Below are 23884 nucleotides of genomic sequence, written 5' to 3'. Positions count from 1 at the left end.
CTATGGAAGTTATTTTTCTAAAATGTTTTGCGACGTGTGTTTCAATAGGGATACACATTTGCGTTTCTAGCAAAACTTAGATAGCAAAATAACGTATCCACAAGCAGCTCAAAAGGGGGAGGGGAATATGCACATTCACATGCTTCTGGCAAGTGGGGGATGATGTTTAACGTGTAACCATGGCTTGATTTTCGCGTGGGCAAGTGGGGATGTGCCCAGGGCTAAAAATTGAAATAATATACATTGTGAGTAGCAAACAGAAGGTATGACATTTTACTGGAGAACCGTTGATCCATAGATATACTTCCAATTAGAAAAGTATCCAAATAACTTGTGTTACTCAGATATGTCATTCATGTTTGAAGGGGTTGTATAGTTATTGAGATAAAAAAAATTAACTTTTTATACATTTTCCTTTTGTGCTCCAAAACCAAATTAGAAAGTTGTTTCCCTGTCTCTCCTGATGCCAAAAAATCCACGTTTCTAAGTGCAATATTCATTGAGATATTCGAAAAACGGAGGAAAGTTGGGGGGGGGGGGAACGTTAAATGCGAGTAAAACGATTTTCCGCATTTAGAGCTGTTTTTTTTTTTTAATTTCTTCCGTTTATCGAATTCGAATATCTCAGTAAATATTGCACTTAAAAACGTTGATATTTTTTTTTTTTTTTTTTGCAACAGGAGAGGCAGGGCAACAACTTTTGAAGCATAAAGGGAAAATGGATAAAAAGTGAATTTTTTTAAACAGCTGTAATAATAATAATTATACAGCTCCTTGCAACACGAATGACTTATCTGAGTACTACACGTTATTTGGATACTTTTTCTAACTGGAAGTACGCCTCTAGGATCAACGGTTCGCCAGTAAAATGTCATATCCCTTCCAACGTGGTGTGTGTGTGTGTGTGGTTCTAACGTAATTATGTTGTCAGAGTTATTTTTACTTCGTCTATACAGGTGCTTCCATCTGTCTTATATATTTTGAAGTTAAAATTACAGATGCCTGAAAAGGTTGGTGCATAAACATAACGGATGTCTCAAATAATAATCATCCACCTATCGGAAGAGTTGAAAATTCAAATGCTTGAAATAAAAGAACTAATTTAGATACGAAAGAAGACCAATTTTTTATACGTAGAAATAACAGCAGCTTTGTTTTTCGCTGTTGGCCGATGACCATCACGTTTTGCCTCATCGTTTTTCCGATGGCGAAACAAAGAGGAATTGACGTTAACAACCACGTAAAAACCGGCTCAGATCATTTCCACGCCCATTGTCTTCATTCCGATCGATCTGTTCCGATATGACTCAGCGTATTTTCCGTACAAAATATATATATTAACGCGTCGGCGCGTCGTGCCTATTCGGGAACCAAATCCATATTTGTGTGCAAAACGTTAGTGTTCTACCGCTTTATCCGTATAATACAGTGTATGGTAATGCCTTTTTTCTTACACTTTTCCCAAAAATGTTGTTTCTATTTTTTTCCTCGCCCACTTCCTATCTTCTGAATAACCCACATTTGCGTGCCGTTAATGTGTTCAGGATTGCACGCCTTATTCAACGTGCGGTGTGGCCACTCGATAATATAAGCGTAAAGAACGAGAGAGACCTTTAATTTCCGATTGATGTGAAACGCTTCTTCGTGTTTCGTGGACATTAGAACTTTTCGCATCCCGTTCTGTCGAATGCCGCTCGTTAATCTTTTCCCTTTTGGTGCTCACAACTGTATAATGCCGAGTTCACTCTGTGTACAAGATATGCAGAAAACGGACTCTTGTTTTTGCAGAGATGTTGATTTTTTGGAAGAAAAATTCATCTCTCTCTTTCTTTATGTGGGATTCGAACCGACGTCTTTTCGCATTTCGCTACCACTATGCTATAGAAACAGATACAATATTTCATCCTTGGAGCGCATATATATGCTGAACGGTACCGTGACAGCAATCAGTTAATGGCTCGCAAATGACATCAAGGCTACTACTTAGCCATGCACGTACTTCGTACACGTTCCTCTGCGGAAATAATAACGATTCGGTACATAACGGAATGTGTGTTATGTGTATGTATGGTCCTAACGTGTATTTATGTTGTCGAGTTGCGCTTGTTCCTTGTTCATGCTGCCATCTGTTTTCCATTTTGTGAAGTAAAGACGGAAATGCCTGAACTTTTATGTTATGTCAGTATCGTTCTGTAGGTCTGCCTGTTCCCTGGCAAAGGTTCAAATGGACGACTGGCTCCCATTCACGCTTTGAAGCTGGAAAACCACAGAAATTACATCAAGGCTACCAGCAGATGGCGCCATATATGTAGAGAAAGATGTCTTTTCCACTTGTTGATAAGATATACGGAGAAGACTGGCTGTTATGTGGAGATCAGTGTTCAATACGCCTCTAAATGCGTGATTCACGCATCAAACTTCATTTTCATCCCTCCAAATTTCATTGAGGGAAAATACCCCTTTCAATTTCAAGTACTTTTTTTTTACTTGAATTATTTCTCACATTGGGTAATAAAAAAAAATACCCCTCTTTTACAAAAATGCCCCGTAAAAAGTCAAAATTACATTTTTGGATAACACTGGTAGAAATGTTTGGTAAGAAAAATTCGCTTTGGCCTCTACGGGTGACTCGAATCCACCCTCTCTCTCATTCTGAATGAGTGCGCTTTTTGTCATCTACGACCATTAGCTGATGTAATTGCTACTACCACCGTCCATCGTACGGAACCGTTCAGCGTAACGCTCTGAGGAAGAAACATTCTATCGGCTTCTATAGCGTAGTGGTAAAGCGCCAGTAACGTGAAAACTCAGAAATTCAGCAGTTGATCCTGCAACTTGCATCTTATAAGACTCTTTTTTGCAAAAACCTCAACACCAATTATTCCTTCAATTTTCTAACTATTTATGAATTTATGGCACACCCTGTATATTGTTGCGATATTGCAAATGCTCCCCCCCCCCGAATGGGACGGCAGAGGTAAAGACAGACGGCTTTTGGTATGCGGGGGGAGAGGGGCCGGGCTCGAGTCCCGGAGACCAGTTCACTTTTCTTTCGGAATCCACCTAGGCATAAAATCCAAAAATATCTGTTTCCTTGATATATTGGGCTGAGAAAGAACCTATCTATCTCTATCAAAAACCTGGATATCATGAAAAAAAATTTTCAGAGGGCATTTATAGTTCCGAATTGTAAGGCAATGGCTAAAATTATCTAGTGACCATAAATCCTGGGTCTTGTACGGGTTCTTCAGCCTTTTTCTGCTTGCAGACCGTTGAAACTGAGGGAACAAGACCGCGGACCGGTATAAACGGTAGAAATAATTTACGAACCTGCGAAAAAAAAATAGGATTAAAATTTCTTAACCTTCTGTATAAATATTACATGTTTACAAGACTCTCTGCTGCCACCCTTTGAATAAAAACGAAATTATCCGTCACAATTTTTAAAGTGAAACGATTGTTGGTTTTAAACCGATGTGCAGTATAAAAATGAACAACACGGGGTAAAGTAAAACTACATATATTTCACTTTTATGATGCATACCGGTTACATATATTATGCGCCAAAACACCGGTTACTGTGAATTTCTGTTGCTAAGTTATTTTTCGTAAACACCAAAAGCGTAGTAACTGGTATTTTTGGCGCATAAAATTTACACCGGTATGCAGCATGAAAGTAAAATATTTATAGTTTTATGCCACATATTGTTAATTTCCATGCTGCACTTCGGTTTAAAACCAACAACCATTTTTATTTTAAGAATTATGACGGGTAATTTTGTTTTTATTCAATAGGTGACAACAGGGTCCTATAAATATGAAATATTTGTGCAGAAGGTTAGGGGAGAAGAGAGAAATTTTCTCTTAATATATTTTTTCGCCGGTTCGCGTATCATTTCTCCCGTTTATGCCGGTCCGTGGCAGTTGATTTCACCGCAACGACTTCAAACCATATCTGATTATATTGGTGATATAATCACTGATTGAGTGATATACCACTCAACCATATTGAAATACATATTATTTACTTATTTAATATATTCAAAAATGGGAATTCTATACATCAATCATCTAGTTTATCGAAGCCTAAAAATGAAAATGGCATTCGTCAATAAGAGCCGATTTCGTGAGGGATGGAAGACGCATTTCCGATTATTCATTCCAAATAGGGAAAGCAATCATATTGATACGTTTCTTGATCGACTTCTCCCAATTTTATGAAATTCCTCAATGATATGGAAACTTGAAAAATAGTAAAGTAACCGATGTAATATTTTATATGTATTTTTTACGCATGAGCGTGAACTAGTGAACCGTGGATTTTCATTGCACCACACGTACCTGCGATGAAACAACGAACGGTTACACAAGTCACAGAGCTTTCGTGAAAAAACATAAATTTTTACGGCAGTTTCTCAACTCTTTTCTAGTGGATTCTTTATTATTTTTTCCATTTGATATTGAAGTAAATTGGCGTTAAAAAGACCAGAAACCGGAATTACGGGATTCGTACCGTCAAGCAGGAATTATACTCCAACAATAATAATAATAATAACAACAACAACAATAGCATAGCTCTTCGACGCTGTTATGGAGAGGTTTTTATTTTTGAATAACTTCTCGAGAACGTGACAAAAATGGGAAAGTAAACAAAATTCGGGTGTTCTGGTAATACGAATAAAATAAGAATGACGCTCGTGGCTTTAAAATAAGTCGTGGCTTTACAGGGGCGAAACTACGCCCCTGTAAAATACCATATCTTTTTTAATGAAATAGGCTTTTTTCTGATTTTCAGCAGGTGCAAACTAAGGGGTACAGGAAAAAATTTTCCATCGAGAAATCAACTTTACAAAACATCTGGGTTTGTCAATGCTAAAATAAAGAAGCTTTTATGGAGCTTTTAATCATTTTTCTTAACATTTCGCTTTTTTTTCGGGAGAAATTTCCGTGTCTGTGCGAAATTAGAGAATTCAACAGTGGTGTCATGATTTATTTGCATTTTTTGAAAGCAAGTTTCATCAGATTGGATTACGTGGTTAAGATAAACGTGTGGTGTTTCGTTCTTGAAAGGTTATTAATGTTCACAGCAACAACCCTTTAAGCAGCAATTCCCCTGAAGCTAACCCTTTAACCGCTTAAAAGGTTAAGGTTGAAACCCTGCTGGATGTTTGACCACAAACGCGAAAAGTCATTAGCGGGCACTATTTTTTTATACAGGTTGGCAAGCGCACATTCACAGGAGACGATGAAGCCGATCGCCTCTCCCAAGAGCCGAATAATATGAGAAGAATTACTGCTGCGCAAAATACGGAACGATCAACGATCAAAGGAATGTGCGCAATAAGTCGCCCCTGCCGAAGTATCGCTCTGAATCCAGGGCCGTCTTAATAGCATCAAGGGCACCGGGAAAAGTGATATTCTGTGGCCTCCACCTGGCTGAAAGTTCTTGACTTCCAATTGGCATGCATTTACTCTCGAAAATCGTAGTACTAGATCTACAGGCTTCCTACCAACAGGAGTCCCCGGGCAGGCCCTAGCGTTAAGACTGCACTGCCTGGATCCACGCCTGTAGGCTGTAGCACTTTCAGCTAAGTGGGGAGGGGGTGGAGGGAATTAACATCACTTTGCATTACTTAAGGCGGAGGAGGTGGGGCGTTCGTTCGCTCCTCCCAATATCCGGATAGTATGTGAAAAATTGGTCTGTCCTGTAGTTGGGAAGGTGGGGGGGGGGAGGTTCATGCTGAGATTGTTCATGAATTCTCAATAAGGGTTCCTCAAATGTTCTAAACCTCTGGTTTCGCCGCTTATTTGCCTAGGTTCCACATCAAAATACAGCCAACCAAAACAGGTGATCGGCTCAAGTTGGTTTTCTGTGGTTCCCAACTTCGAGGTGCGAATGCACTCCTATTTCCCCATTAAAAAGTCCCGCCGCAGAGAGCAACAGGCCTACAACGATAAAATATTCAAACAGTACACTTCACTCATAGTTCGAAAAATATGTGGTAGATGGCAAAACTATAACAAGCATTACACCGAAACAAGCTTCACGTTAGGTTCACAACACGGACATGCACATCCAAACATGTACCAGTTCGTTAGAAATTCCACAGAGGAATATGGACGAGGTACGTGCGCGGTTTAGTAGCCAACAAAAACATCGGGATTGATTGTTCATCATCCAGCTGATTGCCAGCTTAAGTCAAAGCGTATCTAGTGTAACTGCTGGATCACTGTCTGTGACCTCCCATCGCGTTTCAATCCGACTTTTTGGCCTTTCGGAGACGCGCGGAACGTGTTTCTTTCAGAAGAAGCAAAATCGATATCGAGCGAAAGTCCGTTTCGAGTCACCCGCCGTGACCTTTTTTTCTACGACAACACAAAAAAGAAAAACCGCAGACACTTTCATTCAAATTGAAATGAAAAAACGAAGGAATAGAATTCTCGGGATTTGTTTTTCCTTTGAATGATGTACCTGTAACGTTTGGGGAACGGGTGGGGAAAAAAGGAAGAGACGGACACGTTTGTTGTGGTTTTTGACGGATACGACCCTTTTACCTTCCTTCGGAGAGACGCGATCACATGCAGTTTCTCTTGCCAACTAATTAAAATGGTTTTCAAGTTCGAAAATTTTTTAAAGGGGAATCGCATTCCTGATTTTGAAGCTTTTAACATGTAGCTGTCGTTATTATACGATTTCCTCTTCGCATCAATTATTTTTCAAAATACAGGGTGTTCCATAAATAATTTAGAAATTCATAAAATCTAAGAAATCGGTACATTTCTATGCGGTTTGCGGAAAAAAATCCTCTTTTCACGAAGGGGGATTCTTTTTTGATCTGTCAAATGTTTGTTGATAGAGGGTGCTGCATGGAAGAAAGTCCAGGGTGATTGGACTTGAACATTCTTTCAATCTTTGCTTTGTCCGAAACGTTCGTAAAGGTTAATCCGGCGATTTGTGTGACTGAGGTAAGACAGCTTCTCAAATTGTGCTTTATATATCAATGAAAACCTTATAAAGCTCCAGTAACGGGAAAATTCAGAAATGAGCTGTTAATTGTACACCCTGCATTTTATAGGAGACTCTGACTTATACAAATACAAAAGCCACAACAGGCAAAATGCCAACGAGGAGGCTGAAAAAAAGATGCCCATAAAAATATGGATGTCGATTATCGCCAAAATAAGGCAACCCAATATAAAAGCGTATCACAAAAGAAAATACTAGTAATTAATATTATACAGGGTGTTTCAAAACAAGAATCGTCCGATTTAAAGTCTTAACTATTCAGCTTTTAATCCGTTTTCATCGAATAATGTATGAGTAGAAAGAGGAAAACCTCGAGTTTCACGCAGTTGCCGACAGGTAGCGCTAACGCTCTTCCTTCGGCCACCACTTCAGAGTTTGTCAAGATGAAGACTGCACAGCAGAAATTGTTTTGTGTTCTAAGCAGTTTCGCGAAGTACGAGTCCGTAACAACTGTTCATCGTGCTTTTCGTCGACAATACCCTGTTATTGAACTTCTTAGCATTAGGTGATGGTATGAACAATTCCGAGACACGGGTTCCCTCGGCCGTCCCCGCATGTCAGACGAAAATGTGGAGCGCATTCGACAGAGTTTCGCGCGTAGTCCACAGAAATCCACTCGCAGTGGATGCAAACATGCTCGCAAAATCGACGAATTCGACTAACGTATAAACATACGCCGTGCATCCCAAGGCACCTTTAATTTGGTTTGTAAAAAACTTTACGATTAGCCATGTAATATAAAATTAATTTTAAGTGTCTATGTGATCAATATTTTTCGTAATATACACATTTCAAATCGGGTGATTCTTTTTGAAACACCCTGTATAATATATTGCCCCTGATTTGTATATTTCCAGAGATTTGCTTTGTGCAGCGCCCTTTATCGACCAAAAGTTCAACTATTTTTTTTCTGCAAAAAACCCTCCATCGTGTGAGAATAGCTTTTTGGCAAACCAACATTCAAAAATATACCGACTCCTTCAACTTTTGTGAACTTTTAAACTGTAAGTACAGGTCGCCTAAAGCAGTGGTTCTAAACCTATTGATTCGCAGGAGCTTTTCCGAGATGGTTCGTACAAATCCACTTACAGCCAGGGATTTTCGTGCTACGAGTCCCGACCCAAACTTGATTCAGAGGGACTTCCGAGGTGAGTCGTACAAATCGTACGTATGGAAAAGAAAGAAAATATGAAATACAATTTTTTACAGGCTGTTATAAAACGAACGAAACATACGCCGGTTGCAGATGTAAAACATTTCGTACAAGACACGGGTTTTCCCTTTCTTTAGCCCTTTTATGTAGTTGTTTCTAGGAAGCTAATTCGTTAATTATACCTTATTAGCTTCCCATTAACTGATTATGTGTCGAGGGTTCATTGGGGATAAAAAAGCATATATACCTTGTCTTCTTACTGACAGAGACGTATTATTTGATTTTGCGTAAACAATTTCTTAAAGGTTTCTTCTTTCGTACATGCATAAACTTTTATTTTTTAAATCTTCGTAAAGGTTGTCCTCGGTGAGTCTGTGCAGTGACGGTAAAGTGCTCGCCAACTCAACGCCCGAAGATGACGAGGAAGACCCAGAAAGGCTGCTGAACACTTGGCTCGGTGAACTGGAACTGCTGAAATCAGTGAGTCCCGTTTTGCACTTCTAATTGCCATACAGAATTGGTTCCTTAAGTGTGCGTCACCAACCTTTGTTAGGGGCTTCGCTGTGAGCTGCTGATATTAATAGCGATCTTTTGTTTGACTATTCTTGAGAACCGCGGTGAAACGTTGACTACTACTGAACCAAACACCAACTCTGGCCATATCGCTATATTGCAATTTACTCCCATTAGTGAGATGGGTTGAAAGTGAAGGCGCTGTCTATCGGTGGTCGCCTCGAGTTCGCTAGGGAAAATATCTTATCTATATCCTCTCTTGGGTTCGAACCCGGGACCCTGACGACAACCTTCACGATGGTAGACGAACATCTTACCACCATGCCACTCGTGCGGTGAAACGTTGACTGGGTCGAGGGAGCCATGGGTGACAAAAGTCGGAGAGAACCACGTTCACATGTTCAGAACTGACTACAGTCACAACTTTTCTATTCATCAGAAAGTTATAAAACGACTTAATTTCTAAAATCACAGTTTCATAATTAAAAAAAAAAACAACGATGATAATATTCACCGCATTTTCCTGCGCACAATCCATGGATTGATTGAAAAATATCAGAATTTCTCATGCGATTATATACCTCTGCGCTTTATAGTATACAGTCACATTCAGTTATAACGACATCGAAGATTCCACGAAATTTTGTCGTTATAACCGAGATGTCGTTACAAGCGAAGTTGACGTTTTCAAGAGCTTTTTAGGAGGAAAAATGAAAAAAAAATCAGAGACAATCAAATACTTTTTATGAAGTTATTATTTCTTCATGTTTAGGACGACCAATTTGATCGAGAAAAGTAAGAGAAATTGGAATAACCAATACGGGACATCACCGATTCTCGCCAAACATGTTGCAAAATGACGATAAAATTACCAGATATTGTTTATGGCCAGAAAATGCATCCTTTGCCGGGAAAAAAACAACAACAACAAAAAACGCTGCTGCAATTCTGGCTAAAATGTATTTTACGGGGGGAAAAAATTAAACTTGTCAAATATGTGAGGCACAAACATTTAGTCATATTCATTATTACACAATTCACAAATTATGCAAATAATTTTGTGATTCTAGTATAGATTGGAAATTAAAACAAGCTTTGTTTAAAAAACGGGACATTTTTGTAAAAAATAGTAAGGAAGGGGAAAATACTGAAATATTTTGCGCAGAGGTTTCGTCAATGAGCAAGTCTGAGCTTCAAACACGTTATAAATCTTCTGTTTTTCCAACTTCAGATATAAATAGAACAACAAACAAACATTCCCTGGATGTGATCAGCTTTGATCTTGGGAATTTCTTAGGAAAACGCCATTGGAACGGAAACAAAAGCGACGGAAAAGTAGTCGTTATATCCGAGTCGGTTGCTCTTTATCGATGTTATAAGTAAGGTTCATTAACGTTGTTCTCTATGGCAGTGTTTCTCAAATTGTGCGTCACGGGTCCTGGGGGCGTCGCCGACCTTCGTCAAGGAGGTTGCGGCGAGCTACAGATATCGATTTGTGTGCCTATTTATGCTTTGAAGTGGCTCTTTTATAAAGGAAAAACTTTCTATTAAATCATTCTGGGGAGCCGCAGACAGGGCCGCAATTAGATACTTTGTCACCACCAAACCAGAACGTGGCTACCACTCTAAAGAGATAAGATGCTTTACTTTTTTACCCGGACAAATCGAAATTTTGGCGCCCCTTCCCATGTAAAAGAAGCAGTTAAAGGGAGAATTTGGTGCCCTTTCTGGTCCAGCGTCCGGGGCACCAGACCACGACCACCTAGATAACCTATATGTGCAATTTAGGTGGTCGTGACCAGACCCGGCTGCTCCCCTGGCCGCAGATGAGCCACAAGGGAACCACGAATGACAAAAGTTTGAGAGCCGCTGATAAACCCTTCTCCCTTAAGAATAAAATGGGGGAAAGGAAGTCTTGTGTATATAAGACACAAATAAGTTTTCCGTAATTTTCTTTTCTTCCTATTTATCGGTCGTACTATTTTATTGCCTTCGCAGTCGAGCGCGAAGGCCGAGAAAAAAGGCGTACTTTTTTAGTTTCTTCCCCCAGACAAAATTGTAGCGCACGCCATCGTTATACGCGGATCCAATCATTTCTTCTCATGCCGAAATAAAAAAGAAATCTTATTGTCGATTGAGGGTTTTTCGCCTTTAAAGGTTGGTTTCGAAGAAAAACTGAGCTTTTGGAATGACTTTCCTTTTTTTTTAAATACTTATTAATGTGAGTCCCAGAATCGAATCAGAGGAGGAGGAAGCGTAACAGGAATTTTTCCTTTGCATTCAATATAGGAAAAGATCTATTTGTGATGACGTACGTATTTGCTTCGCGCGCATAAAAAGTGGTCCCGTTTCGGTGTTTACGAGGCACCCGGTATTATTCGTAAGATTGTTTTTAATTTGATCTCGCGACAGGTGGTAGTAAGTTCGTGCTCGGCGCCAGGTGTTCAATCGCGACAGCTATTACTGTACATATATATTTGAAGATGGGGGGAAGGCTGAACTAGTAAGGGCGGGATTGGAATAGATGGATCCCTTGGTTGCAGCTGCCACGCGGCAACGTGCCTCGCACGTGCCGTTTCTTTGAGCCAAGCTCATTCCGCTTCTTGGATGTGTAGCGATCGAATATTGTCTTGTCTCGTTGGTGTGCGTCATGCCCTTGTTGTCGTGCTGCGGAATTTCCAAACAAGTAAGACTTCTTTTTCGATTTATACGTACTTTACGGTAAATTGGTTATATTATCCACCAATCAACTCGGTTAAGTTTGACAAATTTACACACTTCTACTGCGGCGATTATGCATAATATCCAAGCGTCGTTGATAAATTATATAAATACTTAAAAAATATATCGCTTTTATACCGGCTGATTATGCATGATATCCTAGTGTAATTGGTGAATTCGATGAATATGAAAAAAAAAACCCCGATTGAGAGTCTCGGTAGTGTGTTTGATAAAATATAATCGGACCTCGATATAATGAACTCCCATTTTATGAATTTAACGAGTTTTTTCCGAATCCTATCCTTGTGCAAATCGGGGGTTCCGAAGCGGTGCGCCTTCAACATTTGTCAGGGGCTCGCCGGAGCCGCGACACAACAACGGTTTTCGGAAGAGATTCTTTGTGTAAATTGCTCTTGGGAACCTCGTGAAAGCCTTGATTAGGGGTGAAGGCGCAGCGGGTGGAAAAAGTTTGAGAATCTCTCTCTTGTGTTAAATCGAGCTCGTAAAAATCGATGAATTTGTTAAATGGCAATTATATTGGGGGTACCATCGTGAAAGTTAGTAAATAGGAGTTGAAGTCCGATGGTGGAATACGTCAAATAGGAACTCGCTTTAAGGGGTCGGGTCACAGAATTCGTTAACTAGGAGTTAGTTGTATTATGGTCTTATTGTGTATGCACAAAAACTTGTAACAATTGGTTAAATCAAATAATTTATTAAATGAGAGTTCTTTATATCTTGGTACTATCGTAAAATTTGTCAAATTAGAGTTAATTATATCGGAATCGTAAAATTCGTCAAACAGGAGTTAGTTACGAGTTACAGTATTTCGGATATTTGCCAAAAAAATTGTTAAATCAGAGTTCATTATATCCAGTTCAGACTTTGGCTCAGAATTAGTCATGAAAATAATGAATCTTATCATCGATTCATCATATTTACCAAAACGAAATGGCTATTACGCATAATAACCGGCAAATGCGATGAATTTAGCACGATTAATGCTGTTTACCAACGATGTTTGGTTGTTATGCATAGTCGCAGGTAAAAGTGACAAGTTTAGGGAAATGTATCAAACTTACCAAAATAGTCGGCGATTATGCATAATAACTGTATTTATCCCATTTTTATCTCACTACTCATATATATATATATATATATATGAGACTATTATATAAGAGTTATATAAGTTATATAAGTATTATTATATGAGACTATTATATAAATATGAGATTATTATATACAGACAATCACGTGGCAGTATTACATAACTGGCGATCGCCTTTGCCAATACTCTAACCGTGTCATCAGGGTCCAATTTTGACACGTAAGCCCCGTTTACATGGGAAATAGAAAAAGCGGATTTAAGATCTGCTCCAAGAATTTTCACTAATGACTGCTCTCCATTTCTTTCCTGAAGACGCGTATACATTAGCGAGCGGATCATGCATTGAAAGCATTGCAATTGGTTGTTCAGTAATTTGTACGGTGTTGTGAATGCTTCTTGAGCTATTTTAACTGGACCCACTTGGAATCGGTTGTTTCAACGAACACAAAGGAAGTTTGTGTACCCACAAGGGGGTCGTGTGTTGCAAAATCGACGCACTAGTGTATATGCACCTTAAAGCCGGGTTTTCCTAGGAATAGGTTTCTACAGCGCGTGCAGCGTGAAAACGCTGATTGATTAAAAAAACCTTAATTTCAGGCTCTTAACCAATCAGCGTTTCCAAGTTGCACATGGCGCAGTGAACATAGCGCGTCAGTATTTCAGATTCTGGAAACCCGCGTCGTCTCCGATTGGTTAAAAACCCGAATTTCAACTTTTCTCAGCTTGAAAGTCGGGTTTTTAACCAATCGGAGATGACGAGTGTTTCCAGAATCGGAAATACGGACGCATTATGGGCACACACTTACGAAGGAAAAAAAAAGTCGTCAAGCGGGTACTTTAACTCCCAATGCTACCGCAATATTAGTACATGTATACGGGACTGTTGAGGTCCTGTTCAAAGCAGTGATTTGGGGGGGGGGGGGAGCTGTGTGCTCGTGTGGTAATAGTGATGGACTTGTATCGCGAGGACCCGGGTTCGAACCTCACTGACGGCACAGTCGATGGTCGGCTGAAGTTGGTGTTTTGTGGTTCCCTCGATCTATCCATTAAAAAGTTTCGACACAAAGAGCAACAGACCTATAAACGATATAAATATTCCATCATTACACTACGCTCATAGTTTGAATAGTAGATGGCAGCAGTTGGAAAAAATTCACGCACAACACACACTAGATATGCACTCAAACTGTTAGGTACACAAGCGCACTTTTCCTGCCCAACTCATTCGGGAGTAAATTGCCGATGGCGATAGGCCAGAGTTGTGCTCGGTTTTAAAGAAAGAAAATAATTAGGGGAACCCTGCGACTACTCCTATTATTTTTGATTCTTAAAGATCCCTGTAAGATCTCTGGTTAATGAGCCACCATATGTTCATGCGGAAATCTGGTCCTGCGTGTCATATAAAGGTGCAACTGTTACACTGTGGTAGTGTGAAGATTCTGGCATGACACGATTGTTGTGGGTCGCGATCTCAACCCAATCGAGCAGTTGTGAGATTAATTAAAACGAAATTGGAGGTGCGAATTCAGCAGCACTATCATTTGCTAGATGTTACTGTATGTAACAATTCTTAAATTTTTTTAGAAGCTAATAGTCAATTCATTGCAACAATTAATTAATGTTCCCGCAACACGAGCCTCATGGACGGGTGCCGAAGCTAATATCGTTAGCCTCTCAGCCCTCCATTTAAACGCAAAAGATGAAAACATGAGTTATGTACTTGGTATTCTCGATGCAGAGAATGATTTTTTGTGTAATGATTGCTCTCTGATGGCAGGAGGAGGAGTTTGTTGTTGCCTTGTGGCGACCGATTTTATAATGTGATATAAAACTTCTGGCGGCGTCTTTCTAATGATTTATTACGTAATTGTGTTGCGAGAATCTGGTTCTGTGCAATAATTCGTAAACCGGTTGGACGTGATGCAGTGAAAAGCCAATAGAGAGAGAAAGAGAGGTTTTTTTTTTTTGCACTTGTCTGCTTCTCTCTTTATAATGCAATCAGCCTTTTTTCCTACCCGCATTAAAAACAATATTGGGTGTATATCAGAATGATATCTTGGCACACCGATTGCAAATCACAGCCCTCTGTCTGTGTAATCTTACCCTCTGAAATATCTCGCGGGTTCTCACTGCAAATAGGTGCTTGATCCGCCGAGGCAAGTTCGAATTTTGGCTTCCCCATTCAGTGTTGAAGATTGAAATTTGCACCCCCCACCCCTGATATGGCACCAGACCCGCATGCTTTCCCCTTAGTTGCGGCCCTGATTTCACCAGCTACAGAATGTGTTAGACTGACATTTTAAAGGGTGCTTCTCCTTTGGTGAAGGGCACAGACGGTTCAAGCGAGTCAAAAAATGACGTGCTGGTCATCCGCTGGAAGCGATTACAAGAGGATCAAGTCACGTGCAGCCGTCTGTATTCACACAAGGCTAATCCCATTGCGCAGAAAGTAAGAGAACGTCATCCACACACACACACACACACTGCTAACGATTTTGAATGACAGCAGCAGACGAGCAACCAATCCCGCCGAAATGTGATTTAACGTTTACCTCTTGTACCTTTTTACCTGCCACTCGCGCTGTTTCCTTTGGTCTCTCTCGACCCATCTCCATTTACAGCCCGGGATCCTTAGTCATGATCCAAAATTAATTCTCCGGGCTCCCGAGAAGTGTCGTATGAATCCACTCACAGTCCTGCTTAAAATGTACTTATTACATCACTGGTTTCACTAACTTCGAAGAACAAACAGTCCCGTGGGTGGAAAAGCTGATTGTCTTGTTGATTTCGGGTCGCAGCTTAAAAAGATCAAGAATTACCGGTTATAAAGCAATATAAAAACAATGAGTTAACTGTTTGCTGAGAAAGTAGAGAGAGAGCTCATGGATCCTGAAATCTCTGTAAGGACAACCGTGCAAGGCGGTATCGTACCCTTTCGGGGGCACTGGGGGGTATCCTTTTTGAAAAGTTTGCGACATAAGTGTGTATTTTTTTGTGATGCTTCCCCCCCCCCCGTTCGGCTTGGGGCCCCCGGGGGTAGTGCCCCGGTCGCCCCAGCTGATTTACGGCCCTGATCCCGTGAATCCCTGGTTAAGAACTCTTGAGCTTTTTGGATGAGGCTTTTTGGATCACGTGATATTTCCATCTTTCCTTGAGGGACATACAAACGGTAGCCAAGGCAACCAACATGGCGACTTCCTCAGCAGTTCATGAAAGATTGAAAGAACAAAATATAAATTAAAGAAATTCAAAAATGAAGTAGATTTTTTTTCCATTGATGGGTGCAAAATATTCCGAATTTTTATTTATTTTATTTATTCTTTCTCGAAGTTCAAGTTATCTACCAGCCTGTCTCAATTGTTGCGGAATTATTTCAATGTAATTTACGAGCTATTATGAATTTTTTTTTAAACCTAACCTATATGAATTGATGTAGTTGAATATTGAAAGGGAATAAGGGGACATAAACTTAAATTTTCACCTTCAACAAGATATGAATAAAAATTTAAAATCAATGTTATCGCACGGATATCCACCTCAAAACTAGGGGGTCCGGCTAATAATTTCCAGAATCAACGCGGCAACACGTCTGAGATACCGTTCGCACGCGTTTTTTTCTGGTGCTCCTGAGGTATGTTTTTTTTTCTCCTCTAGTAAATTTTCACCAGTTTTACATTTTTTGTTGCTTTTTTCGCACCATCTTGAATTTTTTTTTTTTTTCTATTGATGGGGAAAGAGTAACAGAAGGGTAAACAGAAGGGATTTACAATCGATAAAATGTTACAGAGACGCTGAATAACAATAATTGTTGTTCAGCGCCGTTCTGAGCTTCATCATCAATAGCACTGCTCAACATTAATTTTGCTATCAAATATATTTCAGTGATTTTAGGATATACTGGGGGGCTACTGATTCCGAATATGGCACCGATTTTATCAGATTGGCTCTAGTTTTTGAGATAACGTGAAAATTAAATTTCAATCGCATTACCATAAGCACCATACTAATCTTATTGAAACTGTGCTCTATAAAGAAATATAGTAAGTGATTGCGCGAAAGACAATTCAGTGATATAAGGGTGATATTGGGGCACTAATTCCCAATTTAGCATTGGTTTTACCGAACTGGCTCTATATTTTGATATAATCTCAACAATGTGATTTATATACTGCTTATGTATTACTATTGAAATTAAATTTTCCCTTTATCTCAAAAACTAGGACCAATCTGACAAAACCAATGCTAGATTCGGAATCAACGCTCCAAAATAATGCTAAAATCACTGTAAATATCTTTAATAAATATAATTATAATACACACATAAATATCTTTATCAATGATTTACTGTATTTATTTATAATGCACAGTTTCAATGTGATTTGTATGCTACTTATGTACTACCATAGAGAGAAATGTGATTTTTAATTTACCTCAAAAACTAGAGCCAATCTGACAAAAACCAATGCCAGATTCAGAATCGGCAGCCCCCAATATACCCTATCACCATTAAAATTCTCTAAAGAACAGGGAGAAAAGATTTTTTTGTTGAGCAGAGTGTATTATATGCTGCGTATTATTAAAATATATGCATTTTTTCTCAATAATGCGTACACATTACATAAAAAATCGTAGCCAATTCAGCTTTTTCTTTGTAATATTCGTACTCATCACGTTGAAGTAATTAGGAAATGGCCATTTTCATCTCGGAGGCAGAAAATTTTTTAAATTTTGTGGCCCAGTGTAACAGAAGTTTTCGCGGTTATGCAAGAGTTATTTTTTTATTTTTCGGGCAGTTATACAAACTGGGCTAAAAATAACACGGGGCCAGCCAGCAGCTTCGCTTGGCAAGGAAAAGAAAAAGGATGTTGTGTTGGAGTGCGCTGCTCTCTCTCTCTCTATATATTATTTTGAGGGGAGTGTCTTCTTCGTCGAAAGATGAGCTGCCACGAAAGATATTAACGAAAAAGTATTCGTGTGTGTTTTTCCTGCGATTTATGAGATGGATGAAATGTAATATCCAAACACTCCCTGTTTGGATTCCTCTGCGAATGAGAAAAATGAAAGGGGATTCTCGTTGATGGCTGTTTTAATTTGTATCGCATTCGCTCATCATCATTACGATGGTGGTGATGGCGGAATGCGGTAATGATTTTTTTTTTTACTTCCATGACAAACAAAAAAAAGAACCACTTGATTTGAGAGAGACAAAAATACACGTGACAGGGAGGATTAAATGTTCGTGTTTTATCATCTCTTAATGCCCATATACTTCATATATTTCAAGTTTCCCCCTTGTTTTTTATCTTATGCATGAAATTGCTTTGGAAAGACTTTTTGAGGAGAAATCAGGCTCTTATTTGTGCTTCGATGACGGAAAGACACCGATAACTACCTCCGACCACCACTGTACGTACAGTCCGGGGTATCGAACCCACGGGTCTTTCGCGGTAGATGCCAGGTCGTTAGCCAACAGTATTACAGTAAGTATATTGTAGAGCAGCGTTTCTCAACTTTTCTTGCCTTGACAACCAGTAGAATGCTCGAATCTCCCCATTAAGAAGTCTCGCCGCAGAGAGCAAGAGGCCTACAACGTTACAATTATTTATTCATTCATTGCACATTACTTACTATGAGTTGAGGGGAAACTCATAGTTTAAAAAATTGATTGCAGATGGCAGCACTACACATAACAAGCATTACACAGAAACAAACTTTACGTCAGGTTCACTACACCACGTACACGCACATTCCAACATGTACCAATTCGTTAGAAGTTCCGCAGAGGAATGTGGACGAGGTACGTATCTGGTTTAGTATTAGTAGCAATAGAATGCCTCAAAAAATTCGACGGGCCACTGACTAATTTATAATTTCAATATTCATGTAGATATTAATAACATTTGTGGCGTATAAATATTTGTTCTATTGAAAATTATTATTATTAAATTCAAATTATATATTTCACGTCTGTCTGCGGACCACTTGTCGAATCCTCACCTCACAGACCCCCCTCTGGTCCGCGCATGCACCTCGTCCATATTCCTCTACGGAACTTCTAACGAATTGGTACATGTTGGAGTGTACGTGGTGTAGTGAACCTGACGTAAAGTTTGTTTCTGTGTAATGCTTGTTATGTGTAGCGCTGCCATCTGCCATCAATTTTTTTCTAACTGAGGGTGAAGTGTAATGATTGAATAATTGTATAGCGGACCATAGGCTAAGAAACACTGGTGTAGAGGGTTTACCAAAAATTCGTTAACAGTTTAAAAATTCATAAAATTTGAAGGAATTGTTATATTTGAAGGCAATTTGCGAAATAGTTATTCTCACACGAAGGAGGATCTTTTTGGTTAAAATTTTTTTTGATAAAAGGTGCTGCGCATGAAAGCAATATGTAACGGACGGAATATCAGAGCATATGCACCTGAACCTAGGGACTGAGGCCATTTGAGTCCCCCCCCCCCAATAAATTTTTGTAAGGGGGTCGAGCTCCCCCTATGAAACCCCAATAATTTCTGAAAAAACAATGCAATGTACCTTCCCTCTTTTGCGTACGCATTTCAGTCCCGTATATACGAGACAACCAGCAACTTTCAGCACCCCAATGTTTCCTTCATGTCGGCGCCTCTGAATCAGAATCCTATTAAATGCACGATTAACAGCTCATTTCTGAATTTTCCTGTTACTGGTGCTCACATAAGGTTTTCATTGTGATGTGTTGGCCATTGGTGAAGTTGTTCTACCTCAGCCACAAATCACCGGGCGAAGCTATACGAACGTTTCCAACACAGAAGAGATTGAAGAAAGGCTCGGGTCTAATCGCCCTCTATCGTCAAAAATTTGAATTTTTTTTTTCCTTGCACCGCATTCAGATATACCGATTCCTTCAATTTTTATGAATTATTAAACTATTTACGAATTTATGGGACACCCCGTATATTATAACCAATGTCCGAAGTCTTTTTAGTTCGTGAATTGACTGGCAAAAGTCTTCTCGCACTCGTTCAGATATTGGGCAAATCATTTGGCAAATATATATCGTAACTGTACAGATTTCGGACATCAGCCACAATAACTCCTTTTAAGGGCGCTGCGATCTGGGGGCGGGGGGCTGCTCAAAAAGCTTGAACGCCCCTCACCGTAATAATTAACGAACTTGCATATGCAGTGAAGATCGTGTATGGGGGGGGGGGACCTGGGGGTCTAGTCCCCCCCCCCCTCGAAATGTGAGAAAATGACGAGAAAAATGAAAAAGATGGCCAAATCTTTGTTTGGTCCCCCCGAAATGAAAGTGCCCCCCAAACGAAATTTCTAGCTATGGGCCTGACCTATAACGATAAATCGTGTACAACGACATTTTTCTGAAGTTTCTACAGCAGTGTTTTTTAACCTCTGGAGGGGTCCGTGAGTATACATTGTTGAGGGGTCCGCGGGATCATCTCTATTTACTTCCATTGCATAAATGGCACATTTAGTGCTGCAAAATTTCAATTCATTACTTCATTTTTTATGATATGCAAATGAAAAAAAATACATTTTACATTCTACAGTGGGGGTCTCCGCGGTGCATTAACTTTCGCTTTACGGGGGCGGGGGGGGGGGCTGATATCCAAAATGTTGAGAAACACTGCCCTAGGCTCTCCCCCCCCCCCCGATGTTTTCTGCATATCAGCCCTTATGTTCAGGATCACAACTGGGAGGGGGGGGGAGGTAGTGTTCCGGGCGACGAACGAGGGAGGGCACAAATTTCGCCCTTTAACCTCTCCTTCAATATTACAAGGGGGCGCCAAAATGTGTGCTTGCTCCAGCTGACCAAGCACGTCTTGTAGCGGCCCTTCCTCTGTTTACGTGCGCTGTTGAGTTGCGCTCTGTAACATCCCGTCGTTATTGAGGACCTTTAAACTTTCTCGGCATGAGAATTGAAATCACGATGGACAGTCATTTCAAGCCCAAACATAAATGATATACGTAACTGCTTCCTCTGGATCACAATCTTGGCGTTAAGCTTAAGCGTAGCTTACTTTTAATGAAAAGTATCTGGGCGGAAGTTCATGGGGGCAAGGAATGAATAGAGCCAGCAGGCAAGCGCCATCATCATCTGGGTTTATTCACCTCAGACCCGAAACCCCCCTCGCATTTCGACCGATTTCCATCGGTCCAGAGGAGAAACTCCGTCCGTTGCTGAAAGAGAGGGTGGCATTTGAAGAGGGTCTTGCTGGCTGGCACTGCGCCAGACATTGCAGGTCCGCCGCCATTCTACGAGCTCAGTGAGTCAAGACAAGAATTTTTTTATTATATATCTTCGGAAGAAAAGGATGGAACCGTGATTATGTGTAAACCGTCGTAAAACACACACAAAAAACTGGTCCAAGGAGGAGGAGGAGGAGCGAGAACATCAAGAGAGGAGAGAAATGGCCGAAGCGAGCGGCGGAAGCAGCATCCGAAGCAGCAACCGACGAAGAAAGCGATCTTCGTCCTCGGGATGCACAACACCGGAAACTCCACAACAGCTATTGGATTGCTCCTCATCCTTCGATCCCATAGCATTCGATTTCGATGAGGAAGAGGACGACGACGAACAGGCCACCACGGTTCGTATATATTTACAACCTCTACTACACCTCCATTTATTATTACCTACTCATTCCTGAAAGCCGTTCTCTCACCACCTACGAAGATTAATCATGCAGTTATGGCAGATCAGGCGGAAATTGGTGGGAAATTTTGCATGTTATCGTTGTCCTTAATTATTTTCTGAACTCTTAACTAGAAACACAAACATATCTACCAGTAGCAAGTAATGAAATTCTATGAATCAAGTCTCCCCGATGTGTTTACATTTTAATCAGCGCCATTTGTGATAAGTTCCATGTTGTTTAGATCCCCCCCCCCCACCCAGCAATTTACATGGGTGATTCCCAAGTGGGACGAAGGGTGGGCAGTAGAAGCTATATAAATAATTTAGGATCTATTGCAAAGGTGGATAAATGTCGGTTGAAGCCCCGAGCGCAGAAGAAAATATTGGGCCCCCTTGCATTAAAAAAAGTTAGGGCTTTGCGGGGACCCTTCAGAAGTCGGGGTCCAGGTCACGCGACCGTCGTTAAATCCGCCTCTGATCTATTATCTGGCTTAGGAAAAGGTAAGGTGCTGAGATTTTTTTTCCTGTGAGGATGAGAAAAATGTAATGTGTCGTGCGAGATGAAAATACGGGATGAAACAAATACGAGTAAAAAAGAAATAATGTGCGAATCTCATCACACGCAGCAGCTCTGGATATTCGAGCTCCACCATTATCAACGGCCTCCAGGCCAGAATGTTTCCCGTCCCCTCTATGCTACATTTACTATGCTAAAAATTACAATATCATTCCTCCGGGGGTTGGGTCAGCCTCTGGGCTATGACACAGCAAAAACATGGAAGACAACGACCCATCCTGTATATTTCATCGCATTATGATTCAAGGGGGGGGGGACAACGGAATTATAACCTTTTTTTTTTCTATACGAGGACAAGGGAGGTATTCGTTATATTGGTGTGGATCAGACTATATAATGAGTATGTATCCGTTTTAAAGCTTTTTCGTCTACGAAAACATGACGAAAATTGAAATGATCCCAAAGATCCTTTCCAATGATAGCTGCCCCCGCCCCCACGCCATTTTGTACCATTCTCCCTTTTTTGTTCCGCTGGGTGTAGAAAATCTCAATATACCAATTAACCAATAATTATACCAACTAAACATTTGGTAACTGTAAATAATATAATCATTATATACTGTATTATTTTCAAGTTACTCATTAATTTCGATTTTGGAACAATTTTTTGGCTATAACGGTATTCGTTAAAACGGGATTCGACTGTATTATGGTGATGACGGCAATTATTGGGAGCGGGGGATGGGCTCACTTCTATGGTCAGTATTTAATACTCTTGTCACGTAGTTTCATCATCCAAAAAGTTCATAACGCATTAAAGTTTTAGTGAATGCACCATAAAACCAACACCCCTAAAGAAGAACCCCCCCCCCCTCCTCCCTTCATGGGAGTGTTGACAAGCTTCCTGGAAATGCGACGCAAAATCGAAAGTATTCTGCCGTCATTGCTTAAAAAAACAAATTCCTTAATTTATACATATTATTGGATATCAATGGCTGAATATCTTCAAGCTGGGACAGGGCAGCGCTTATTGTCTTATGTATTTTATTGCGAGACTCTCGCCACTGGATAGAATTATTACTATTTTTTTTAGCGTTACATGACTGCTAATTTCGTTGGAGAGGATTTTCTTTGCTATCGTGGCATCAGCGCCCCCAAAAAAAAAAAGAGGCGAATTCGAGGGACAAATTGTTCGGAAAAAGAATCCTTAGAAAGAAAAAGAAAGCTTTCTGAGACAAAAAGGGAGGAGATTCTTTCAGAATCTTTGTGCCGATTTCGGTTCATAAAAGAGAAAGAGAGAGAGAGAGAGAGAAGCAGCTCGTTACTGAAGCAAGTCGAGCCTGAAATTCACATGACAGTATCTCATTGCCGTCTCCCCCATGAGTTATTATTCTGTCTTGATATTCGCATTCTTTCATGTTCCAGCGACTCCCTTGTTTGCAAATGCGTTTAATTCGCAGAATATGAATAAAAGCATAAAGAATCTGTAATAAGCACCATCTTGGCCCCCAAAAAATTTTCGAGTCTCTTGCGAGACCAAATGCTTGTCGCAAAACGAGCGATGTTCGTGTCACACTTCGTCGTTCCGACGACTTGTCTTTTTCGTTAGCACAGTCATTTCCTATCAGACATCAGGGCTGTCTAAACACCCTCTCCCAAGGAACCAAAGTGGTATTCTCTAAGGGGGCAAGACCGTCTTAAGGCCGCAATATGGGCCCCATGGCCCCTAACAAGCAGGGTCACCTCCCAGACTAGAAGCTTTTTCAGGCCTCCAGGCCAAACAGTTCATGGAGCCCCTGTATAGCGAATTTATGGTTTATTATGAACAGTGGCTTTCTAGGGCCAGTCGGTGACGATTGATTCCCGATGGGCTTTACATAAAGGAAAAGAATAGAGGATTGTCCAATGTGTGTGACAAAAAATAAAGAAAAGTTGGAAAAACCGCATTTAAATAAGGGGGAAAATGTTCCCTTCCCCCTTATTTATGCTGTTTTTCCTCCGAAATTTTCTCCGATTTTTCAATTCAAATTTCTCAGCGAATGATTTGCACTGAGAAATATGCAGTTTCTTTTGTTGCCCTCAGGTGAGACAGGGCAACAATTTTCTAATTGGGTTTTGAGCGAAGGGTGTCTTTATAAAAAATTAATATTTTTTTATACAACAACACACAATCTTATTTAATATATATCATCTTAGGTCCATACGTT

At 40.2% G+C, this 23884-nt stretch overlaps 1 protein-coding gene across 1 annotated transcript in view; it reads left to right on the top strand.

Annotated features, from left to right (window-relative positions):
• The window catches only part of LOC149088307 (uncharacterized), an 85899-nt gene that overhangs the window by 11966 nt on the left and 50049 nt on the right, over nt 1-23884 (top strand). The window contains exon 2 of the mRNA XM_089246730.1: nt 8537-8660. Within this exon, the coding sequence (XP_089102856.1) occupies nt 8537-8660 (124 nt within the window). The remainder of the gene's footprint in view (nt 1-8536; nt 8661-23884) is intronic.

This window comes from Pholcus phalangioides, unplaced genomic scaffold (genome assembly GCF_987345545.1).
Source record: "Pholcus phalangioides strain wild (caught in Gottingen) unplaced genomic scaffold, Ppha-v1.0 ptg000003l_1, whole genome shotgun sequence".
Lineage (NCBI taxonomy): Eukaryota > Metazoa > Arthropoda > Arachnida > Araneae > Pholcidae > Pholcus > Pholcus phalangioides.
The sequence above is the reverse complement of the archived record's forward strand: the minus strand, read 5'-3'. Positions and strand labels throughout refer to the sequence as shown.